General features: G+C 47.2%; 1 protein-coding gene across 4 annotated transcripts in view; it reads right to left on the bottom strand.

Annotated features, from left to right (window-relative positions):
• RUNX1 (RUNX family transcription factor 1) overlaps positions 1-25,965 on the bottom strand; it is a 250,916-nt gene that overhangs the window by 78,666 nt on the left and 146,285 nt on the right. For 3 of the 4 annotated variants that reach the window (XM_019420276.2, XM_019420274.2, XM_019420273.2), the window contains exons 3-5: positions 18,865-18,903; positions 12,591-12,844; positions 6,333-6,489 (exon numbers count right to left, since the gene is read on the bottom strand). In XM_019420276.2, the coding sequence (XP_019275821.1) occupies positions 6,333-6,489; positions 12,591-12,844; positions 18,865-18,903 (450 nt within the window). The remainder of the gene's footprint in view (positions 1-6,332; positions 6,490-12,590; positions 12,845-18,864; positions 18,904-25,965) is intronic. The other variant, XM_019420275.2, reaches the window with a different exon arrangement.

Raw genomic sequence — 25,965 nt, 5'->3', positions numbered from 1 at the left:
GATCTGAAGCAGGCTCTGCACCGTCAGCAGTGAGCCCGATGCAGGGCTCAACTCAAGAGCCGTGAGATCGTGACCTCCACCGACTGAGCCACCGACAGGTGCCCCTACAAAAATACACATCTTGAAGAGCCGCGATATGTCCCCCACGCCCCGACAGTGAGTCGGCACATTTGGAAGTATTCACAGGCAACTCATTCAATCTACGCTGCTCACTTATTAATTTTTGGTAATCGCATCCTTTAGCATGCGTGTAGTGCCAAAGATAATTTGGTCCAAGAAGGCTTTTCGGTGGGGCTACATGGGCACACGCACGCACGCACACACACGCACGCACTGACTGAAAGCCCAACAGATCCTTCAAAAACACATAACCTCTTCATACTGACAGGACGTGACTGTTTATAAACACCCCCCGAGTGATCCGAACTCGTTTTATAATCATCAACAGAAAGCAAACAGTCAGACAGTATATTCTCTCTCTTTTCCGACAAGTAATTTTTCTTTTTCAAAAGAAAATAATAACACAGAACATGCTCTTCCCTCACCAATCTTCTCCACCCTCTCTTGCCCCTCGCCAACCGGCACAGAAAGAAAATACAAAACTGATTTATTAGAACCAGAGCAGCGTCGTGGCCGTTGGCCGGACCGCTGTTTATGTCTATAATGCCTGCCGCTGAAACAGGAAGCTCTAAAAATCATTCAACCATTATTTGTCTCGGAGGCGCTTGCTGATTGAGAGTCCCCTGTCCCCACCAAAAAGAACTGCCTTGGCCGAACGCAAGCTGGCTGGCACGGAAGGGGTGGAGGGCGGGTGCGGTCCAGCGTCTGCCCACCAGCTCTGAAATATTGCTCGGGCCACTCACTTCAATTTCAAAAAACCGTCTGACCCTATCAGCAACGTCTGGCACTTTGTAACACCAGCAAGAAAACCATGAAGAGATGAATTCTGAAACTCTGTGCTCGAGGCATAAGCAGTTTCCAAGAGGGCTTTTCTCCTTGGTCCCTGCCACGTCTTAACAGGACAAGGACCACCAGTGGTGATAGTGGTGGCGGTGCTGATGGGAGGGCGGGGGAAGGAAGGGAGCAACCGGCTTTAAGAAAGTGTTGCTACCCCTTTTATTGGCAAATGTGAAACAGAATGAGAAAGCTGATCTCTAAAGATGGATTTTAGGGGCGCCTGGGTGGCTCAGCGGGGTAAGTGTCCGACTCTTGGCTTCGGCTCACGTCGTGATCTCACAGGTCGGAGCCCCGCATCGGGCTCTGTGCTGACGGTGCGGAGCCTGTTTGGGATTCTCTGTCTCTCCCTCTCTCTCTGCCCCTCCCCTGCTCGTGCTCTCTCTCAAAATAAATAAGTAGACTTAAAAAAATTAAAAAAAAGAAAAGATGGATTCTACATCAGATCATGGACACGAGCTCTCGACCTGTCGTCTAAAGGAATTATTTGCTAGGGCTTTGCAGGGCTTGGTGTATCAGAAGTTAAGTCTTTTTTTTTTTTTTTTTTTTTTTTTTTCAATCCATATTTGCCCACAGTGAAGTCTGAGAGCAGATTTCAGTGTGTGTACATGTATATATATGCTCATACACATATTCAATATATATATACTAAACATATATATACTAAGTATGAATATAAATATATATAATATATAATTTTTAAATGTAAATCAATAGCAACTGAGAAAAAAAAGGGGAGAATGGGAGAGTTGATTTGAATACACCTCGTGTCTTTTTTTGTATTTTCTCCAGGAGATCTGATTACCAGCTTATTATCTTGAATGTTACCCATGGAACAACTCTGGGGTTGTCAGATAAATTTTTCCTACCCCTCTTAGAGGACTCTGTGATGCAAGGGAGAATGACTTGGGTCCTATGAAAATATTGTGAATCATTCAGACCATTTCTTTCTCCATAAAGATGCCTCTCTTTTCGGTCAGGATATCAGGACAGTTTATCCTCTCCTAAAGGTGCCTTCCTTTCACGTCAACCGCAGTCTTTCATTCATCTGAACGCAACCTCCTCATACTGTTCTCCAAATAATGTAAAATAACTTAAGAATGGAAGTGCCTTACGTAACAAACATTACATAAATACGCAGTAACTCAGATAGTGACAGGGTAAATATTCTGCCTGGGAAGACATCCAGAGCAAGAACATAATGAAGGAATTTCATTTTATAAAAGCATTGGGAAGGGGTAACCATTTTGAAAGTGGAGACTTAAGTTGCCAGGGAGGTCAACATACACATAAATTCCTCCAAGAAATTAAACCCCATTCTAACAGCCCAGAGAACTGGGGACCTCATGGGGGCTGAGCATGGAATCCACACTGCAGGGGTGTGGGAGTGTCCAGGCATTCACTGAGATGAGGCTCTGACAAAATGGGCCCCTTCCCCTTTTGAGGGACAGCACGTGTGCATACCTGATGGCCTTCAAAAGGTTTGGACCAGCAGTTCGAATGGGATCTATTTTCCTAATTATACAAAGCAGGTCCCGGCGATAATAAAAACAGGTGTTACCAAAACACACAGGGTGCAAGAAGAATGCCTTGTCTGTTCACTTATTTATATGCCAGTTATCTACTGTGTGCAGCCCCGTGCTAGGCTGGCCCTCCAAGGCAAGTTTCAAATTCACAGATTCTTGGCTTGGGCCGGGGCGGTCCATGGCTCCCCAGAAGGTGACCACAAATGAGCCTCAGCAGTCCTGGAAAACGAAACTGTGCAGGGGAAACTCCGCGTGTAAGCGCATATGCGTATATTTTTTCCCTTGGGAGAAGGCTTCCAAGGGATTTTCAAACTTTCTGTGATGTTCCCAAAAGATTAAAAATCACACTCTTAGAAGTTAGAAGGAAATTTACACTGGATTCTCTTCCCTCGTTTATGATGTGGTTGATGATAGGGTCTGGTAGATTTCCTCTTTGGTTCTAAAATGAATTCACTAAAGCCGGTATTCCCTGATTGATCGATTGCTTTCCAACTGGCTATGTACTCCAACGGGGACGGAAGCACTCACAGATCTCATTGCTAAAATTTCTTAAATGTCTCTCAGCTGCAGCCACGCTATGCTTTCCTGTAGCTGCAAATGTCGGTGATACCTGCCTCAACTGCCCATGTAAATTGATGGAAGCGACTGTTAATTCACCTCGCCACAGAGAACCTCTTTTGACCCTGAACTTCAATTTTCCGGCGGTGAGGGACGGTCCCAGAACTTGTGGTTAAGTGAAAGGTTCTGAACAACAACCTGTGTGCTCTGCATAACCTCTCCTCCCCTGGGAGCTGCTAACTCTTCTTCCATGGTAAAGGAAGAGTCCATTTCTATGGAGACACCAAATCGAAGGGAGAAACTCCCAAAAGGGAAGTATACCCTGAACGAGATTTAAACTGGCAAGGAGCAAAAGGAGGGAAGGGGAAAAAGAAAGACGGTTCAGACTGCTGAAGCCTTCACCAATATTTTTTAGGGGCCAGTGTTGTCAGCAAGGCCTTAAAAGCCGGAAGGGCAGGTTTCCCCAGTTGCACTGAACTTGAGGTTAGACGTTGTGTGATCCTGGATATGAGCCAGCACCCAGACAGATCAGTTTTGTCGAACAGAGAAAAACCCTTCCACGTCCAACCTCTGGCGATTTCTGCGAGGTTTTCCAATCTGCATGGACTGGCAGCTGGTAAAAAGAAAAGGGAGTTTCTTTTTCTACCCTTCGTTTGGAGCTGAGCACCAAGCCCTTTTGAGAATCCATCGGATCTGTGCTGTTTGACAGAATGCGAAACTGGCACAGAAATGTTTGGACGAGCCAATAGCCAGGACCTTCTCGGCCACTGTGGTGTGTTGATGCCAATGACGTGTTTTCAGGCACATTTTCAAAACCAGAAAATGAAACAGTAAATAGCCTGAAGATCGCCTAAGAAAACGTAATGACACTTTTAAAGGACAAGATTCAGTGAGGAAGATTAAGGCTAATTGTCAAAATTAGTAGAATCATCTGCTCTCTTCGTAATGGGAAGCAAATTACAAAAAAAAAAAAAAAAGATCTGGCAGGCTTCGATGTTGACACTTCCACTCGAGAGAGTAAAATCGAGTTGTATTTTATAACTATGGAGAGACATAAGGACACAGAGTCAAATGGGGCCTTTTGACAGCCCGTTTTGTTTTGTAGTACTGACTAAAAAAAAAAAAAAAAAAAACACAAGCACACAAATAACTCAAGACCAACAATCTACAGGATAACCATAATTGGGTCAAATGTGTAATTAGGGCTCCTATATTTTGGATTGCTTATTATCTCGCAGGGGAAGCGGAGCCCATTCCAAACAGATATTGTCCCTTTATGGCATTTTAATCGATTTTCTTGTTCCAGGTTATCAGAAGACAGCCCGGCCTTGGGTCCACTTATTTTACTCTTTGGGTTTTATGCAAACTCGAGGGCATTCTGGCACGAATCAGGCAGCCAAGTGCAAACAATCCACACCTTGGGGAAACAGTTCACTGTTCCCCAGGTAAACACAATCACCTATTAGTCACCCACTCAAAACAGAAATGGCCAATGGGGGACAAGAGACCAGCCCTCGATGCCAGAAAAGGAAGCATGCTGCTTTCAAAATCTCATTCTTCATGAGCACCGACTAACTGCATACTGCCTCAAAGCCACTACAGCACTGCTTGTGGGGAAATGTCACCGGCACGATCCGTTCAAGTTTCCCACACTTGTATAACCCAAACCCAACACGCAGACCCCCATAGACGCGCGCTACGATAACGGGACCTTCTCTGGGAATGCGGTGCAGTGAGACTCGGCCATCGTTCCTGATAACGCACATCCACAAGAACCGAAGTGAGATGGCGAGCGAGGCTGGCAGGCAGGCAGGCCCCAGACAATAGATAGGGCCTTTGTGTTTTATTGGCTTCTCACCTACTCGGCCAGCCACTCATCTGAAGCCTTCGAGATGTTTTCTAAACACACATCTCTGAATCATAATGTGAATTCCATTTACTGAAAGGCGGGGACTTTTAATATAACAAGTGAACCCATTTAATGACTTTATGCTTTTATACATTACAGCATCTCTCATGCTTTCCATAAGTGGATATAATTTTCTTTGCATTACCCTATTATTAACATAGTATTATGAACATATGTATTCAATCATGTTATCTCTTTTTTTTCTCTTTCTCAACCTAGGATGCTATTTGAAAAATGCTCTGGACGGCTAAGATAGCAAAAATGATTGCCCCCAAAAGCAACACACCTTTACCCCTTCCCCTCTTTGACTAGTCAAACACAGAGTTTCTTATATTTTGCAATGCCTTTATAAAGAGTAACGATTACTCTTATGTTTAAATGTCCACTGGTTATACTTTAATCTTTTTTTTAAATACAAGAGTCATCTACTGTTGTTCAGGCCCTTGTCGTGACTTTTATTATATTGGAAACAACTTGTATGCATTAGGTTATTCATTACTATATCGTGAAAAGGAGATTTTCAAAACAAACTCTCCTTCCTCTTCAATTAAACTTCTAGTACTTATTGCTATTTATAAAATATGACTTCAGTTCCCACAATGCAGGGAAAACACAATATTTGAAAATAATTGGAAACCAGAGGGGTTTACGGGCCAAAATTCCTCTTTCTGCTCTAATACTTCAGTAATGGGCACAGAAAAACAAAACACACAGAACAGTTCCTTTGGGTAATCCAGTCTTTAACACATTAGCACGAAAATGTTAACTGGGTCTGACCCCTCCCCCAAATAATAAGGCATCCAAATGACACGAAACAAGGAAGGTGGCAAAACGCCATCAAATCTACCAAAGCAGAAGGATGTCAACACCGTGGCTTCATATTTTGCCATAAAATGGTAAATTTGAAACCACATTTCAGTAACCATATATTGCATATCCCTTAAAACGATCAGAAGTGCTCATCTGAAACTTGGTCCCTTGTCACAGACAGCTCATGGAATCTAAGTTAGAGGCTTCTATTGTAGAGATTTTTGATAATTACCAAGTTGAGAACACCAGTTGTACGATCTCAGTTTCCATGATGGTGAGTTTTATATTTTTAAATTTTAGTGAGGACCTGAGGGATTTCCTTGAAGTTCACATTTCATGTTTTACATCTTCCAAAGCAGTTTTAAACCGGCTCAATAATAGAAGGCAACAATGAATCTTGAGAACATATTAAGTTTTAAATAAATATTTTTTAAAAGCTCGATGTAGTGATAAGAACAAGGAAGACTATTTCTAGGGGGGAACTTCCATCACGGAAACTTCTAGAAGGTTTTGAAATCTGGGTCTGTTGCCATGTAAATACTTGTGTTTCAAGTTCAGTTTTGACGGATACATACCTCGTCCACTCCGACCGACAAACCTGAGGTCATTGAATCTTGCAACTTGGTTTTTCATGGCTGCGGTGGCATTTCTCAGTTCGGCTGAGTAGTTTTCGTCATTGCCTGCCATCACAGTGACCAGAGTACCATCTGGGACATCCCCCAGAGCCACCACCTAAACACCAGCCAAGGGACAAACGCAGACATCAGAAATGTTACAAACGTTGGTGTCTCTGGTGTAGTAATTGCTCTAAAATTAAATGTATATTAAGTGATCCTTTTTAAGTTTGCAAAAGGAATAGCAAAATGACAGAAAAGTTATTCATGGGAAGAATTTCTTTGAATTCCATTATCCAGAACTAAATATAAATTTTCGAGTCCTAAAACATTCATCTAATAAAGCCACATCAGGTCACATGGCACAGTTGGAAGGAGACTGAATGCGGCCAAGGCTCTGGAAAGCTGTGCCTTCTCACGAACGCAATCATCTTACTCGTGCACATCTGAGAAACGTAATATCTTGTTTTTGTGAGTCTATAACCTAACCCCTTTTTTCGCTTGTCCAGACCTCCACTGATGGGCCTAACAGGGCCAACTTTGCTTTTAGGTGTTCAAACTCATTTCTGCCAAAATTGAATTCGATCATTACAACTGAATTGTTGACCGTTCTTGAGGGACGCTGTCCCTCTGCAGGTCATCATTGAGACCCCCTGCTCGCTTCTCTTATTCTGATTGTCAGTAGCAGGGAATTCTGGCAGGCAAAGGAAAAAAAAAAAATCAGAAGTGTATCCTTTGTTTATTACTAATTCCAACATCAACAGACGTCAGAGAAGAGGGGCTCTCCCTGTTATGTGCTGCTCTGAATTCAGGAGTGGAACTAGGTGGCATTTTTATATCTGTGGGTCCCCCAGACGCGTCCACTGCATCCTGATAGTTGACTGAGGTTTTCCCCAAACCCAGCTGACCTTGAAGAGGAGTTCCGCTAACGTAATTGCATAGGAATGGATTTCCTAACAGGGCTGGTAGACAAGACTGGTAGATAAGTATTTTTGATACTCAGGTAATGAAAAAAGCAGTAATTTCCAAGGTAAAATGCTCTGAAGAGTGTGGTATAAAGATGCTTTGTGCAGTCATATCCCATCATTTGACCCTTCTAGAAACTCTTTATTGGGGTTAGACAACTATTACCAGCTAAATTTCCATTGCTTCTATTTTTTTTTAAAGTGGTCACAGGACTTCCAATGAAAATACCCCAAGTTCTATCGTTTCTGATATTCCTCATGGTACTTTCTCAGTCGGTAGTGCATTTGTGTTAATCATGCCAATTACACAGCCGCTTTCTTCATACTGTGTTTGAGTGGGAACAGCAAAGCATTCTCTAGGGATTATTTCTTCCCTGTGTTTTCTACCTCTTCATTTTTACCCAATTTGGGGGTTAATACCTATATTCTCGACCCTCTTTTCCTGTCTGCAAAAAAGGCTGCCATAGGCTCCCTGATAGCAAAGCCATGGTTTCTCGAAATGCCCATCTTCGTGGCCTCCCCGTGTCATCCAAGTGACCATCCATTGCTTTTGTGCCTTGGGATGCTTCAGCTCTTGGGCTCTGAGGAGTCTGGCAGGGAGGACAAGCCATCTCACCACAAGAGACTATGGGACCGGGAGAACCAGCCCACACAGCAGTAGGTAAACACATTCTTTATCTGTCTTAGCACACTTGCTCTCTCAAACACCGTCTGGGCCTTTTATCTTTCTTTCTAATCCCTTCCATCCCAACGCTGGGCATGTTTTCTACGAAGGAGATTTAAAAACACAGCTATTTATTCCCCAAGCACCCTCTAATTAGATATTTAGTTCCCATTAGAAGCGTGTTTGTTGCCTTTTAATTAAGAGCAGTAATATGACAATTCCCTTTTGTTTCGAAAACATCATTGAACTAAATCTCCCTGATCAGTTATTTACTTATTATTATTTTTTTTTTTACCACTTTTTCTATTCCCACAAAACGTGCTTGCTTTATTCTGCTTTTTTCAGTCTCTTAAAAATTTTTCCACTTTTTTTTTTTTTTTCTTCACTATTTTCACTTCCCTCTGTAAAATTAGCTCACAGTGTTGAAATGCTCTCCTGGAACACATATTTTTACTTCCTCGTCCCCATCTCCCTGTGATGACCCGGCTTCTCTATTTTAATCCAACCTTCAGTAAGTATACAAGGACTGTATGCTTAATTACATGGTTTTCAAACTCAATAATTCGCTCTTGGGGCAGAGTCTGTACAGAGGTTGAAGTAAGTAAATCTTGTTGCATAGCTTCCCAAACGTATTCTAAATCACCTTCCTCCCCCTGGCTCCTCGCACGATGCTCCACGCCTGGACCTCTCTCATCTTTCCAAGACTATCTTTGTCAGTAATTTGGCAAACTTGTGAGACCTTCATCAAGTGGAAACAAATATAGAGTAAAATGATCATGGTGGCTAAATATGAAAAGGTTGTTGATGTTGGAATTTAAGACCAACAGAGTTAGGAGTTTAACTCCTACCCCTCCCTTTCTAAAAAAAAATGCAACAAAAGTCAGAGATATTTGGGTGCCTGAAGATCATTTATTTGGTCTTTTATTGATCTCAGAGGGATTTTTTTTTTTTTGCTTTTTGCTTTTGGCAGGAGGAAAGGGGAGAATATTAAATCCGGGGAAATTACAGTAATAACGTATAACATCTAATTGTTAACAAGCCTACTTAGCCTAGATAAAAAAATTAAAAAATTAAAACTAACACGTCTGCTAATTTTATACAGATTGTGTCACTGATAGGCAATAAGGAGAGAATAAAAAAAAAAAAATCTAACTTCAAACAGAAAGAAAGAAGGAACTGGAATGAAAAGCTATAAACAATAGGTAAGGAAACACAAACATTTACATTTAACACAGACCAAACAGACAAGAAGGGACTTGCTGGCCAAAGGATATCTCATATTTTGTTTTACTTCTCTGTTTTTAAAGTATCAGGAAGTTGGGCAAAATATCAGCCCTCCTAGGTACTGCAGTGGATCTCCCCACACCGCTCTTGGCTGGCCTGCTCACACATTCAGACTGGCATTTTAAACAACTCTAATTAGGTTGAAATTACAGTTACAATTCATTTATTTCAAATCCCTTAATTTTCCAGAGTTTCAAAGAAAGCTGTGGAGTGGAACCCAGAACTCAGCCAAGATGACATTTAATGCATGCCCAGGGACTGAAGTCTTGCCGATAGAAACATGACTTCTTTCTTTCTTACAGAAAGTATATGACTATTAGCATCCAAAGCCTCTGAACTTGTTGAAGGCATGTTTATGCCTTCGGACCCTGGTGAGCCAGGGCCTAAACAGACTGTAATATTGCAGTATTAAAAAAAAAAAATCCTAAGTCATCTAAATAGCTTTTTTAGGCTGCTTCTGTAAGTAATGGGTAACACGCAGCAAATTTAAGATTTTCACAGTAGTAAAATATGTATCTTTTCTATGCTAAAAAATAAAGGTGTTCCATGGGAAAAATGAGGGGGGGGGAGTTACATTTTTGGGGTCCAGGACAAGCAAATAGGCATATTTGAATCTATTTTAAGGAAATCTATTTTGTAATCTGAAGTGTCCCTTCCATTTCAAACATTAAAGCAGGGGATTTACACATAGGATTTCGGAAGGCTAGTAAAGAATCACTTACATGCTCTTTTCGTCAATATCATCAGACTTTATCATTGGTTCACATTTTCTCCTCCATATTACAGGGAAAACAATCATTCTTCACTGATTAACTTCTTAAAGAGATTGTCTGGGGCTTATTTAAAAATCCACATTTTAAAGTAATAATGTCTACGGAAACTCTCTGGGAGGAAGGTAGGTGGCTACATGGAGAGTGGAGCCAGGGATACACAGGGAGTCAACTGGGACGGAGTCACGTTTTGAAGGCTAGCTTGCTTTTCCCCCCTGACCTTTGGGCTCGTTTCCTCGCTGAAAATTCTGTCTGCTCCTTGGGTTGTGCAGGGAGCAGGCTTCCTCCAGGAAGAGGCCTCTCTTGATGGGGACGCAGTGGTGACAGATACTACTCAAGTGGCTACATTTCTGCAACGTCCTTCCCTTTCCCCTATCTGTCCTCAAGACCCACTTGAACTTTTTTCAAGAGAACTCTACATGGGTCATTTAGGAGTCTACCAACGATCACTCAGTAAAACAAATGAGATTGAAAAAAAAAAAAAAAGTGAATCGTCAAAAGTCATTTTGAAAAAGAAATCTCTTTGGTTACTAAGATTTCTGCGAAAAAGAATTCCCGGGTGGCTCATCAAAGCAAGTTCTAAGATTTTCTTTTCAGGCTTTTAGAAGAAAAAAAAAATATATATCCTATATATCATATATATATATATCATATATTATATATATATACATATATATGTGTATATATATACATATTTAGAGTAGCTTGAGAAACTATAACACTTCACCTCTTGAAGATTATTAATCGCTTAGTGTTTTGATATATTTGGGCGTTGGTTCCCTGGTGGAGGAGGGGACATCCAGAAGAGATTCTGATTTCACCTCAAAGGAAGACACAGGGCTCTTACAACCCACTCCCTTGGTAGGTCAGGGGTATTGGGTTCAAATGACCCTTTGGCTGATTATCAGCCTGTCTCCTCCCTCAGCTCTTATCTGAAAAGTGGCCCCGGGGCCGAGCCCTGTCAAGTCCCCAGTCACAGAAGGGACTCAGTCCTGTTCTGTGGTGAAAGGAGCTTGTTTCTGTAAAGAGATTAGAATGATTGAAAATTGAAATGGACTCCCAGCCCAAATCTACAGAGATGCAGGACAGCAAGGAAAGAGTCCAGTGGTTTTTCCACCTCATCCTCACTCCCTCCCCCTCCAAAACTTCTGCTCTCAGAAAACGGAGGCAATTCTATAGACAGAGCCAATTACACATTTTGTTTGGTCTTAGAAATCATAATGTTAAGTTTAGAAGGTGTATAAAGCTTCAAAATAAAGAACTCCGACAGTACCGTATAAAAAACTGAACACTATCCATTGTAACTAGATCAAGGTCCAGTAGAGGCCTGGAACTCTTAAAAAGCTTATATTAAATTAATCTCCCTGAAAGGGTACAATCTGATCTTTACAGCTCCCTCCCCACCCCCCACCTGCCTTTCTTAGTCCTCAAAATGAACAGGAAATGACTACGGATTGTACTAAAATGTTGGTTGCCCCTTCTTAAACCCACCCAAGACAGAAGAATAGAATCCCCACCGCCAAAATTAAATTTCCACTGTTTGCGGTCAGGGCTGGGGCGGGGGGGGGGGGGGGGGGCAGTGGCGTTTAAAAATGCCGGGTGTTGTTGATAATATCCCCGTTCAAGGGCAAGGTTTTTAAAAGGCCGCTCAAAGCTAGGGCGAGATCAGGGGTGGAAGTGAACGAAGACCTCTCGGGCTGTTCAGCAGAATTTGCGGGGTCCACGCCACCCCCTCCCCAGACAGAAATGCGAGCGGATTAGACCCCGGCTGGCTCGCAGAGAAGACAGCCTTGCCACCTTTCGAGGCCCCGGGCTTAATCTAGGTGAGCGGGAGATAAGGTTCAGGAGGGTTCCAGGAAAAGAAACAGGATTCGCTACTTGCGGCTTGTGGCAGGCGCAGACTAGAAGCTGCAAAAAGTCTTCAGAAAACTTTTGCAAACTTAACTACGCCCTCCGCGGACTTTGGACATGCTAATTTCGATGGGACTGTTGAAGAGCGAGTGGGGGTAGGAAGCCCTGACAGTTTTCCTTGTCAGTTTATTTTCACTGACCCTAAAGTATAAAAGTATCTTTACTTCCTGATGCCTCCATCGGAGCGAGGCAGAATGGCTTGGGTGTCAAGCCAGCGCTGGGGGTGGGGGAGAAGCATGGGAGCAGACGGGCTGGCCAGGGCTGGGTTATAACTTTTTCTGCTTTTCTACTTTGTAGCAAAGCTAAGGACCTCTGTCAGGGAGGTCCCGACCGGCCCTCAGTGGACGTCCTTGGGGGGGCATCCAGATCTTTTTCAGTCCACCCTGGAGGCGGCCCCTGCGGGTCCCCCAGCACACACACACACACACACCGAGGATCGCCAGGGCAACCCAGCATCCCCGGTGTCCCGAGAGCAGGAGGATGGACCAGGGGCCGCGGGGGGCAGCGCCGGCCCCTTTCTAGAACCCGGCCCCGCCCGCCTGGCCGCTGCCCTCCGGGATCGCCCCCGGCCTCGGCCGGCCTCCGCCTGTCCCCCCGCCACCCGCTCGCGGCCCGGGCCGAGTACCTTGAAAGCGATGGGCAGGGTCTTGTTGCAGCGCCAGTGCGTGGGCAACACGGAGCAGAGGAAGTTGGGGCTGTCGGTGCGCACCAGCTCGCCGGGGTGGTCGGCCAGCACCTCCACCATGCTGCGGTCGCCGCTCCTCAGCTTGCCGGCCAGGGCGGCGCCGGCGTCCGGGGCGCCCAGCGGCAGCGCCTCGCTCATCTTGCCCGGGCTCAGCGCGGTGGAAGGCGGCGTGAAGCGGCGGCTCGTGCTGGCATCTACGGGGATACGCATCACAACAAGCCGATTGAGTTAGGACCCTGCAAACAGCTCCTACCAGACGGCGACAGGGGCGCGGATCTTCGGCGAGCAGCTCCAGGGAGACCAACATACAAGTTCAGGGGCCTTTATTGCTGCGGGGGGGGAGGGGGACTGGGGGAGGCGGGAGACCAAGTTACTAACAGTCCAGGAGGGGGAAAGTTCTATTATGCCGGCCAGCCTCAGACCCGGCAGGGCTCCTAGCAACCGACCGGTTAGTGCTTTAAAAATTGGGCGACTAGAATCCAGAGTCAAATGCCAAGGGAGACTATCTTCTGAGTCTTGCTTTGAGAGTTTAACTTCAGTCTTTGGCTGTTAAAGAAAGTTCCCGGAGGCAAAATTCCCATACGCTTTCTAAAACATTTATACGGAGAGCGAAAAGACCAGCAAATACATAATTTGGAAGTTCCAGTAGGTAATCGCCTGTCAGTTTTTTTTTTTTTTTTTTACTTGTTTGCTTTTGCGGGTGAGTTTTGTCTAAAGTCCTAATACGACACAAAATATACGAGTGTCTTCCATATACAGAGCCACTCTCACATGCAAAACTGGCTTCGGTCCTCAAAAGCAAGAGCTGCGACTTCCAAAGGTCATGCTACTAATGTATGTGCACGTATATATAAATATATACATATGGTCTACTTCATAAAATATTTACAATTCAATCTGTAGAGAATTTAAACACAACAGAAATCCATTAATGTTCGCTGCTGATTTTTTTTTTTTTTAAGTAGCCTTGAAAATAAGCTTCAGTAGTTGAAGAAGGGCTGGGCTGGAAATACTTGTCATGTTCTCTTAATAATTTCTGGCAAAATGCTCAGTTCAGAGAATTCAGCTTTTCAAAAAAGAGCTAGTCTTAAAAAAAAAAAAAAAGAAAGAAAAAGTTCCAAGTCGATGACAGTCAGGGTACAGCTCTCCACATCTGAGAACTCGGGTTTGGGGATGTTGGTTAAGTTTGTGGCTGATCCTGTGGTTGGTGGGAGTTGAGCAGCAGCCGGGTCACACGCACGCAGACACGCACTCTTCCCGAAGCCAGCCACTGTCTACATCGACTCGGTGAGTCAGCCCGACTTGGGCAGTAGCGAGACGATCTTCCTCCAACGTCGCCTCAGCGCCGGCTGGTTAAATGCCCGGACGCGCCTATACCTACGATCACCGCGTAACCGCAGCAGGTGGAGCGGGCCTTGAGAGGAGGCTCCGCAGCGCAGATCGAAACAGACGCGGTGGTTCGAATTACACACGCAGTCACACTCCCACGCACACTCCCACGCACATGCAACTTCACGGCTCGCCTCGAAGCCCAGCACACTTTCTCCTGCAGTTGTCAAAGGAAACAACCGGGGAAAAGTTCACAGGCAGGAAAGAAGTTGAAACATCCAGCCAAGAAACCAGTTCATTCAAAAGTAAGAGAGAAAGAAAAAAAAAAAAAAATCGTAGCTCCAACGCAGGTCAAGGAGAAGCAGCAAAGGTTGACTTTCTTCTGGCGTCCCCAGGAGGCCCGGGAAGAGGTGCCTGCCGGCGCAGGGCCGGGCAGCGTGGTGCCCTGGCTGGGTCCGGCCGCGGGGCGCCCGTCCCGCCTAGCGCCCGCTGGCTCTATGAATGAGAGTGCCTGGAAATGAACGTGCTTTTACTGTAAGCCCGGCCCGAGGAATTCCATTCCCTCAGCTCGTTTGCATAGGGGCGGCCGCCGGCCAATCACAGGCCTTTCCGGTATCAGCCAGGGCGCGGCTCGCGGCCGCGGGCTCCTGGAATTGGCCCGCGCGCCCCCGCCGCTGCCGCGCGCTACTGTACGCAGCCTGGGTGGAGAGTCCCGGGCTGCCGCGGCCTCCCCGCGCACCCCGCGCGCTCGCAGCCACGCACACACACGCACACACTCACACATACGCCCGAGGCCCCGCCCTGGTGCGGACCGCGGCCCTGCGTCTCTGCGCCCGTGCAGCGTCGCGCTGCCACCGGCCCGGGGCGGCAGTGCGCAGCGGCGCCACAGGCGGCCGCGGTCCGGAGACCAGGGAGGTGGAGAAAGAGGAGGCCGGCCGGCCCTGGGAGGGCTCGGGCCGCGCGCCGCGCCCGGAACGGCCCGGGCACAGAGACCAGCTGGAGGGAGGCGCCCCCCGCGCCTTGGAGATGAAGCGGCCGCCGCGAGGCTCCCGGGATCGGTACCGGAGCCCCGGGGCGGCCCCGGGCCCTGAGCGGCCACCCAGGGCCAAGCCTCTGCTTCCCCGGCGTGGGTGGGATTCGGCCGCGAGGGGGGCCGGAGGGCCGAGGGCCCGGCCGAAGAGCGGCTCCGCGGGGCCCCATGGTCGGGTGGGCAGCTGCAGCGAAGTGACGCTGATTCATTTAACGAGGCCAGACGATTCTCGGTCTCCCCAACATGGTTTTGTGTTTTTAGTTTTCTCTCTTGGTTTGCTTTCTCTAATTGGTGTTTTTCACCGCGTCCGGGCTGCGGCTTAATTACGCAGCGCGCCTCAGTCTGAGTGCGCGGTGCGGCCAGCAAAGGAGTGTCCCGATCAGAAAAGACCCCAAAGAACAAGCGACGGGAAAGAAAGTTGAAGGCATCCGCTGGGCTGGCACCCCGTCCTCGGAGCGTCGGCTCCCCCGCAGGCGGCACGAAAGCCCACCGCTGGGCCTAGGTCGCCCTAGCCCCGCACCCACCTCCGGCTCCCCGGAAACGGCGCTGGCTCCTTTCCCCGCCCCCGCGAGCCGGAGCGGCCCGGGGTGCCGAACCCACCCCGGCTTTGCGCGCCGGCGGGAACTTCCCTTGCGCCCGTCCCCGCGGCGCCGCGGGCATTTTCGCGGAGCTTAGAGGGGGCCCCGCCCCACCCCGGCGCCCGAGGCCCGTCCCTCCCCTCCCCCGCCCCGCAGCCACGGGGCTCCCTGGCACCCCGCGGCACTCACCCCCCGCCGCGGGGGAGGGCGCCCACCCCGCCCCCAACACGGAGCCCTCAACTTCGACTCCCGGGAGCTGGGGTCCCTCACCCGCCCTCCCCCTCGGCCCCCCCCCGCGGGGCCCCTCCCTCCCTCCAGCCGCCTCCTTCCCCGCTGCGGGCGCGCGGCTACAGTGCCGGGGACCGCCGCCGCCGCGCGGGACTCTCCTCGGGCTCTGCCGCTGGGGCCTAACGGAGGCGTCGGCCAGGGCGGGCCCGCCGCGGAGGCCCTTCCCGGGGGCCCAGGCGGCTTCCCTCGCCCCAGGACCCGAGAGGCCGCACGGGCTGCGCCGAGCGGCGAGGAGGCGGGGGCCGGCCCCGCGGGAGGCGCTGAGGGCCGCGGGCCCGGGGCGGACGCCAGGGGGCAGCAGCCGTCCTCTCTGCCGCCCGGGGCGTCGGGAACGCCCCCGAGGGCGCGGGACTCCGCCGGCCCTCCTCTGGGCCTTTGGGTCGCTCTCGTCAGAACTCCAGTTTGGGGAGAAACGACTGGAAACGGCCGCCGGAGCCAGCCCCAGCGGCCGCGTTGCGCCCCTACTATCCCGGCAGCCGAGCTGACGGTGCAGGAACCCTCTGGTGGGAGTCGTGGGGGTCCCGGCTGTCCCGACAGGCCCGCATCAGGGTCTCTTCCCGAAACCCGTTTGCGCGCACACCGCGGTCGGCCTTCCCGCCATCCCGGTGCTCCTGGCGTCCCCGGGCGCCGTCGCCCGGCCAGCGGCTCCGGCTCCCGCCTGCCTTTCCGAGCCTCTCCCCAGGTGGGCCGTCCCCTCGCTCCTCTCCCGGGACGCCCGGGAACTCCCAGCAAACTACCTGCAGTTTGTTTTAATGGGTCAGCAAACTCCTTTGTGTTTTCCCTAAATGATTTTGAAGAGGCCCCATTTCAGGCGTAAAGACCCCCAAAAGTCCTCTCTCCACCTTGGCCCGGCGGTTCCAAACATTGCGCGGTTGCCAAGCCTCCCCGTCTGCCGCCCCCCCCCCCCCCCGCCGGCCCCGGCTCCGCCGCCGCCGGCTCTAGAGGCGAGTTGGGGCGAGTGAAACCCCTTTGCCGCCGCTCAAATACAACGCTCTAAGTGCCCACCGAGCGCTCCCGGGAACAGCCGCCAAGTGCATCCTTAGGGACCCCCGCGGACGCAGGGCGGGAGGCTCAGGAGTGCGGCAGAGGCGAAAATGGGCTCTGACTCGGGGGATGTAGCGGATTGGGGTAATTTCGCCGCGCGGAAAGGTCAGAGAAGAACGCTCCTCTGGGGCTCCGGCGGTTTGAAACCCTAAACCCTGCGAGGGGGCTGCGGGTCTGACTCTCCGCGGCAGCCTCTCCGGCGGGGTCAAGTTCCCTTCCTTAGAAAAGAGGTACTGGGATAGATGCGCCAAGGTGAGCCCTTCAACGGCAGCACCTTGGGCGCTGCTCGGCTAAGAGTTTCAACCAGTGCGCCTCGAACTTGAACGTCGACGAGGATGATAAAAGCGAGAAAAGCTTTTGCTGATTTATTTTAAATCCGGCCGCCGGGCATTTCGGGTTCCCGGGACCCGCGCTGGCTATAAATGCGCTGTGCGGTGCACACTTGAAAACGAGAAATAAAACCCTGCACTGCACCTTCCTTATCGAGGAACTAAAGCAGGCAGCATGAGGCTCAGCTAAGGTGTACCTCGAATCCCTTAGTCTGAAGGACTTTTTTACAGAGCTTATAAAGTTCATTAACATCGCACGCGAAATGAAGAATTCCTTCCCACCCAAAGCGCTCATTTTAGCGGCAGTATAGAATTTCCCTTCCTCTGCCTCTCTAAGAAAGGAAAGGAGACATTACCGCATTCACTCCTGGAATAATACTAAAATTTAACTCTTGTCATAATACAAAATAAAAAATACAACGAAGCGACGTGTTGGGTGGATGCTGTAGGACAGATTTTTCCAAATTTGCTGCGTGGGGGAAATTCCAATAATGTCCCTAACAGGAATGAAATGTACGTTTTCAGAGGGATTTTTAAAAGTAGTATTTGGTTAGTTGGAATAAAAATAACAATTTCATTGGGGAAAAAACAATGGCTCATTGACGTTTTTCTTCAGCGTTAGGTCAGTATATAACTGTAAGTGGTCTCAGAAAATATCTAAATATCTTACATTTTTGCTGTTTTAAAACCCTCTCAAAAATAAAATATGCCTGTAGGTAGGATTAGAGGCTCAACCATTCTCTTCAATCAACATTCCCCTCTGTGGGTAACATCTTTTTAAAATTACATTTCTAAAAGTGTATTTGTAGAAAAAAACCTTTCTATTTCAGTGACCACTTCAGTGAATTAAAACCAGGGCGCGTATTTTGCTAGTGGTTCTGGAGCAAACTGGTGCGGTTGGTATAATGTCATAGGGATGGAGAACATTTTTATGAAGAGTAACATGTTAATATCCGTGCAGGTGAATAACCTGCCATACACACAATCCAGTTTTCGACATTACAATGTGATTAAACATTTCCCCCCTTCTGGAGTGGCTCTGAGATTATTATACTTTTGAAATCCAGTTCCTTTGGGGACAGGAGTCTTTCCTTCTGCCACTATATCCTTCCCTCATAGGAATGTTTCCATAGGATGCATGGTTGATGTGTGATCTGTTCACTCCAGCATCATCATTGTGCAGCTCACAGGTAGCAAGCAGAAAGTTTTTAAGTTAATTTTTTTTTGTAATTTAGGATGCTTAGTAAACATTTTACCCTCGTAAAAATTTTGCATTGCCACTGCTGTAACAAAGGCAATAAACTAGGTTATAACAAGCTCTATTTTTTTTTTTTTTCAGAGTCATGCAGAGTCGTTTAATAAAAGCAGAATGCACCTGTGGTAAACTACGCTGTAGAACCGAGGGTGTCATTATAGTTTCATTGGAATGTTTTATAGGGTTTGATATTTACAATATGAAGAGCAGCTTTTAAGTATTTGTGAATCAGCAAAAAAAAAAAAAAAAAAAGCCTTAATTATTTGGCTAATTTATGTCACACGTTGTAGAGATGCATAGATAAAAAAATCATATGAATGTGCATATTTTATAAAAAAATAGAATTTGGAATCCAACATACCGTGAACATCTCTAGATGGGTTCATTCCGTGTACACATTCTGAAAGAACAGAAAGTGGGAAAATAAAAACAATTGGGTAAATGTACTGACAGCAAACACTAAATTCACTGAGAGTTGATACATTTCATTCTAATTGCAATAATTACAAGCATTAAAACTAAATTTCCACCCCCCCCCTCTTTTTTTTTGTTGTTGTTGTTCGCTGATTGCCCCTCACTCTTTTTAGCACTGGGGAATTTTATAGCATATTGTCCAATTTGGGCACAAAAGTAGCTTGAAACAGTAAACCAGCAAGTAAAAAATGAACTGTTACATATGCACATAATCTCATGTGACTTCAACCAATGTTTTCCATTGATAGCTAGTAGTGAATCTTGCTCTCTCACAGAATCACCTTTTTAAACCTCGGTATGTGAGGCCAATGTGATTTATTTATGAACATTAGAAATACATTTGGAGGAAGTAGACGTGAATCAGAATTCAAGGTGAAATCAAGACCAAACCCTTACTTCATACCAAAACACTTGCAAATTGGTATTACAGCAGAGGTGAAATGCAAGAGGTAAAAATACGAGTTTTCTTTAAAGCAATGAAGATAAACAATTTTGAATACCTCCTCTGAAAGAAACAAACTGATAAACATTATCATAATTTACTTCCAATGGGACAGGTTGGAAATATTTCCTCCTTGCTTGCTCTACTCTCCTTCCCTTTACTAATTTATCCTGATTTCTCTTGCAGATTATTTATCCTGAAACCTCTCATTCTTGACATAACAGATGATAGCAATTTTTATTGAAAATATCTGTCATACGATCACATCCAAATATGTGTCACTACATTGCTGCTGTGTGTCCAGTTATAGGTAAACCCATTAAGCAAAGTCATCTGAAGCTTCTTTTCTTTGAACATCTACAGTAATGTTCTGCTTTTGACATTGCTGGAACAGCCTTGTATATTGAAAATGCTCGGCACTGAATGCTTAACACGGAGGAGACACCATTTTTCAGAGCCTTCGGATTTGAGCATTTGCAATGTCGCAGACCGACTTTCAACCTTACTCCACAATATTAATGTAATATATCTTAAAAACACTTTAAAACTAAGAAAGGAGGTAATTATTTCAGATTTCCAGACGCTGTTTAAATAGGCAGGAGAACGAGATTTACAGCTCCTTAGTCTTATGTATATGACTGATTATATGTAATGAAAGATTAAAGCAATTGAATAGGTATAGTTTCCAGGGAGCATCCTCAAAAAACAAATCACTGAGAGATTGTGGTTTGCATGTATATAAAATGACTCTGTAAAGAGTTTTTTTTTTTATAAATAGAGCAGGGAAAAAAATCATTTGCGCTTATGAATGATAAATTAAGAAATATCAAATGTACCCTGAAGTTTGTAAGTTTACTTTTAATAGGCATGGGGGAGGGGGCATCCACAACAGTAATACTGACCAGACAGCTGAATTTATACGGAAGAGACCCAGCAAACCCTACCACCCTGGAAATTCTCTCCTGAGACCCTGAGAAGCTCCCCCAGGTCAGAGGCTGGGGAATAGAAGAAGCAAAATAGAAAAACAAGTGTTCCAGTTACACAGCTAATATTTCCGGGATTCTGGGAGAAAACCCAAGATCTTTTTTTAACCTAAAAACAAAGGCAAGAGTGAGTGAATTTTGGAAAGTGTGCATGTCATCTGTTGGGAACCGTCCTTAGTTTGTCCTGTGTCAGTAGCCTTGAGGACACAGTGCTCATGCCATTTAGCCTTAAGCCCAGAGAGGGTGGGTCGTCTGCAGGGGAGGTAGCCCCTGTGGAGGTTGGCAGTCATTTGCCCAGAGGGTTGTGAAATGTGCTAGAACCTAAACCGCAAGAGAGGATAGGTCTTGGGGGTTAGTGGCAGCAAGAGCTCAATTTGGCCAACTTATCTACCAGCTCTCTCTCTCTGTCTCTCTCTCTCTCTCTCTCTCTCTCTCTCTCTCTCTCTCTCTCTCCTCCATCTCCTTGAAACTACTAAGTGCCAGGTAATGACCAAAATGCTTGTATATTCCTCGCTTCATTTAATCCTCGCCAGGATGCCATTACCAACCTCATTTTACAGACGGGGACCCTCACACTTGGAGAGTTTAGGAAACCTGACAAAGTCACTCCACTCTATGTACACACACACACACACACACACACACACAACACAGACGCATGTCCACCTATGGGTCTGAGCTATGTTTCTTTTTGATCACAACTACGTATTTTTATGGGTATCTTTTGGAGAGCTCTGAAAAGCTAAACTCTGAGCTCATCTTTCAATTTACCCTCTCCTGTCTCATTGTCTCCATTAGAAACTATCCCCGAAATTCTTTACATTGCAAATCTCGAATACTTAGGAGTCACAGCCCGAGGTTATTTCTGGCCATCTGTAGACTTTGAGGAGCAGGTCAAGGTCCCTTTAGCTTTTCAATTCTTAATAAATGTTAAATGGCTTTCTAGCCCTCCAGCCTCCACTCATTCAAAATGGCATTTTGAGGACTTTCCCAGGTATGAAGTATTTGATTTCCTCCCTGCAGGGTATCTGTAAAGCTTTCTATGTGCCAGGCAGGGTGCTGGGCTGGTTGATAACAAAGGACAAATAGAGGAGAGCGACAGAGCCTCATGGCTGTTGCTGAGTGTCATGGAGTGTCATGGCTCCAGGAAGATGGCGGGAGGAGACACAGGAAAAAGAGGGGGCATACCACCCGGCGGGGGTGGTACTTGGGTTGGCTCTTGGAGGTTGGGTAGATTTTTACCAGATGGTTGGCAGGGCTGGAGGAAGGTTTCAGGAAGGTGGGAGGGGACAGGGGAGAAGGCGCTCCTGGCAGAAGGATCAGCATGAGAAAGATGTGAATTTCTGAAACAGACCCGCACGTCACTTCTGGTGTCATTGGAGAGTAGGTTTGGGATGAGGGCGCTCACAGAGGACACAATGCTGGCAGACATGAACACAGGTCGTAGGCGGCTTATAAACCTGCAGAAATTTGCATTTCAACCTGAGGCCACTGGGGTCTATCAGAGCCTTGAAGTCTGGGGAACATCGTGATTAACACCTGTTTGAGGGAAGTAAATCTGTCAGAGGTGGATGGGTGAGTAGGAGGGGGTAGAGATGAGGAACGGAGGGAGCTACTGCAGTTGTGGGACAAGGAATTGTGAACATCTGCATTAAGGTGGGGACAATGGAGATGGAAGAGATGGCCGCAGAGGGGAGGAGAGGAGTCTCTCCTGCTTCCGGCCCAGGTGCCATTACTAGCGGGAGGGAAGACCAGAAGAGGAAGGGTTTGGAGGTCGACCCGAGGATCTGGCTTTGGATGTACAGAACAGAGCTGTAGGTGCTGGTGGAGAAAACAGCAGTTGAGGGCAGAGGTCTAGGGTACAAGTAACGAGTGCAGAGTCGTCACACATCTGTGGTGGTTTCACATCTTGCCGAGACAGTGTCCGGAGAGAGAAGGGAGCGCTGACAGAATCTGAGATTGTCAACATCTAAGGGGTTGATGAGAAAAAGATGGACCTGGACCGACCAAGGGGATTGAGCCAGGTAGAGAAAGAGGAGAATAGGGTGTTTGAAACAAAAGAAGATGGGAGTTTTGAGAGGAAAGGCAGGAGTCTCAAAGGCCAAGGTCAAGGAGGGGCCAATGAGGATGAGGACTGAAACGATGACATTGGATTTGTCCCTAGAGGATCCGTGGTAACTTTTGCTAGAAGACATTCAGTGGAGCAGAGGATGGGGCAGTGAGTGCATAGAGGGAGGGGGGAGGTAGGTGCCTGTTGGAGGAGGGAGGGGAAAAGGGGGGTGGCAGGGAAAGGGAAAGCCCAAGGTTGAGATGTGTGCGTGCGCGCGGGTGTGTTGAAGACATGAGAGAAAATTAACATCTATCGTGTGCATTTTACTGACGATCAGACTCATCAGCTCCCGCGCCAACCCAGCTCTTCTCGCTCTTTTCACCCTCCGGTCTCCAGAGTGGGATCCACGGATTTGCCTTTGACCTCATCCAGTCTGCTGCCAAGTCCTCTTTTTGGTTTCTTCGTTGTAATTTACCCTCCTTTTTCTATCCCTATTGCCATCATTCCGGTTCAAGTTCTCATGACTTCTCACCAGATCTCCTGCAAAGGTCTCCCACAAAGGGGCTTCTTTCATTTCATGTAGTACTTCCAGATTAATCTCCCATACCACTGCTCTGCAGACCTGGGCACAGAACACATGCCCTACGCAGCCCAGCTTCAGAGTGAGCTCTTCTGCGCTCTCCTGCAGGATTAAGGACTACCCTTCATTCCCATCTTGGAGTGGTCTCAGATCCCTGTGCCTCGGGTGAAATTTTCATTCAAGGGCCAAATATACTCTTCCTCATGGTCTCCGTGTCCTCTGGGTGACCCTTGGACTATATTTTACATTATGTTATAGCTATTTGAGTGTATCGAGGGTGGGGTGCGTAAGAGCCAAGTAATGGGACCAACTCTTCCCTGGCTTCTGGTTTCTATGTGGAGTGACATTCTTCGTTGTAAAACTCTTGGCCTCTTGCCCCAACCTCATTCATCCTCCACCATAAAAGACTGAATTGCTTGGTTAGTAGCTCTGGGAATAGAAACCAAGCACAGGAGGCAGAACCCTAAAACGGACCCTCAAGACTTCCCACCCGAATCTGGAGGACAGCGAATATGAGGAAATGTCATGCTCTGGCCATGTGACGTGGCAAAGCGAATTTTTCTGATGTGACTGATGTGACCAATCCGTTGGCTTCGAGTCAACCAAAAGGGCAATTATTCTGGAGGCCTGATCTAATCACATGAGATCTTTGAAAGCAGAGTTTTCTCAGGCTGGGGCGGAAAAGAGGTAGAGAGAGGGATCCGATGTGCCTGCATCGTCGGCTGGATGATGGAGGGAGCCATGTGCAGGAACGGAGAGCAGTCTCTGTAGGTGACCCCTGGCTGAAGGCCAGCATGGAAGCAGGACCCCATCTCGCAGTCCTTAAGGAACCGCATTCTGCCAGCAACCTGCAGAAGCTTCTAAGAATATTTTCCCCTAAAGCCTCCAGATGAGAGTCGGCCGGTCCAACACTGGTTGGTTTTTGGCCTCGTGAGTCCCTAAGCTGGGAACGTGGTTGAGCCCAACTGGACTTCTGACCTACAGAACTCTGAGCTAATAAGTAGGTGTGGTAATTTGGTAGTGTGGCAGCAATAGAAAATTAGTACTCTGAGCGTGCCTTTCCCTTCCCCTTTGTTTGGGATAACACTGCCTGTGTGCTAATGAGTAAGTGTCTATTTATGGGGTTCAATGGCAAGAAGCCATGTCCTGAGCTATATTCTCTCACAGTCCTTGGTGATAAAGCTGATATTTTTTTCCTTTTTAAAAATTAATTAATTACTTAATTTATTTATTTTTAATTTTATTATTTTTTTAAATGATTTCTTTTTTTAAAAATTTTTTAACGTTTTATTTAGTTTTGAGACAGAGAGAGACAGAGCATGAACGGGGGAGGGGCAGAGAGAGAGGGAGACACAGAATCAGAAGCAGGCTTCAGGCTCTGAGCCATCAGCCCAGAGCCCGACGCGGGGCTCGAACTCACAGACCGTGAGATCGTGACCTGAGCCGAAGTCGGACGCTCAACCGACTGAGCCACCCAGGCTCCCCTTTAATTTTATTTTTTAAATTTACATCCAAATTAGCGTATAGTGCAACAATGATTTCAGGAGTAGATTCCTTCGTGCCCCTCCCCCATTTAGCCCATCCCCCCTCGCACATCCCCCTCCAGTAACCCTCTGTTTGTTCTCCATATTTAGGAGTCTCTTATGTAAAGCTGATATCTTAATCCCTGTCTGCTTGGCTACTTTGCCTCACAGTTGGTTCTGGATCACTGGGGAGCAAGGATATCTTTCAATGGGCCCCCTTAATGTCACCTGTGTAATTGTCTTATTGTCTCCTGATTCGCCCTCACCGCCATGTAAACACATCGCCTCTAGGTTTTGAACACCTTGCTGGTGAGGCTGTCCTCCTCCTTTGTGAATCCCTAGACAGTACTGCAGAAACTGAATATGTTTCTGAAGCCCCTGGGGATCTGGTTAAGTGCAGATTCTGATTCAACAGGTTTGGGGGGCGCCTGAGATCCTGCATTTCCAACAAGTTCTCAGTGCTGCTGCCTTTTCAAGGACCACACTCAGGGAAGGCGAGAGCACCTGCTCAGTATCCAGAGAGCTGTGCCCAGCACACGCTAGACTGCAGTGTCTGAAAGGTTTTCTCAAACAACATTGCCAAATGCAAATTGACATCAGAGCTATTTCTGATTGGGTTTTTTAAACTACTGTGATGGACTGAATGTTTGTGCCCCGCCCACCCCACCGCCCCACCAAATTCATATGATGAAGCCCTAACCCCCAGTGTGATGCTATTAAGAGGCACAGCCTGTGGGTGGCAGTTAGGTTTAAATGAAGTCATGTGGGCGGGGTTTTCATCACGGGATTAGCGCTCTTCGGAGAAGGGATCAGAGAGCTTTCTCTCTACTTCTCTCTCTCCCCCTGCCATGTGAGCACACAGTGAGAAGTCAGCCATCTGCAAGCCAGGGGACAGCTCTCACCAGAACATGGCCATGACAGGCACCCCGATCTTGGACTTCCAGCCCCAGAAGCGTGAGAAGTAAATTTCCATTGTTGAAGCCGCTCAGTCTATGATTTTGTGATGGCAGCTCACTACGGCAACAGAAGTTACCTTTTATCAGTGCACCCTCTAGCACACCGTACACCAAGTGCTTTACACGTACTCTTCCCCTTAACCCTCTGGTAACAAGTGGTTCGTATTTCTTCCCTTCACTTTACCGCTGCAGAAACTGAGATTTAGTAATTCGCCCACTTTCTACCCAAGCAGTTTGCCTCGGGAGCGCCCAGCTGGAACCAGCCAGCTCAACTACACTGCGAGATGGTTCATATCATTATACTGTCCCCCGTCAAAATTTCTTTCCTAGACCCTGACGAGGTTCATTTAAACTACGTGGGCATTCTTCCTCATTCTGGAACAACACCGCCCAACGGAAATGTAATGTTAGCCATAGACACGATTTAAAACTTTCTAGTGGCCGCATTAAACGA

Source organism: Panthera pardus, unplaced genomic scaffold (genome assembly GCF_024362965.1).
Source record: "Panthera pardus isolate Hobbes unplaced genomic scaffold, ASM2436296v1 HiC_scaffold_16, whole genome shotgun sequence".
Lineage (NCBI taxonomy): Eukaryota > Metazoa > Chordata > Mammalia > Carnivora > Felidae > Panthera > Panthera pardus.
The sequence above is the reverse complement of the archived record's forward strand: the minus strand, read 5'-3'. Positions and strand labels throughout refer to the sequence as shown.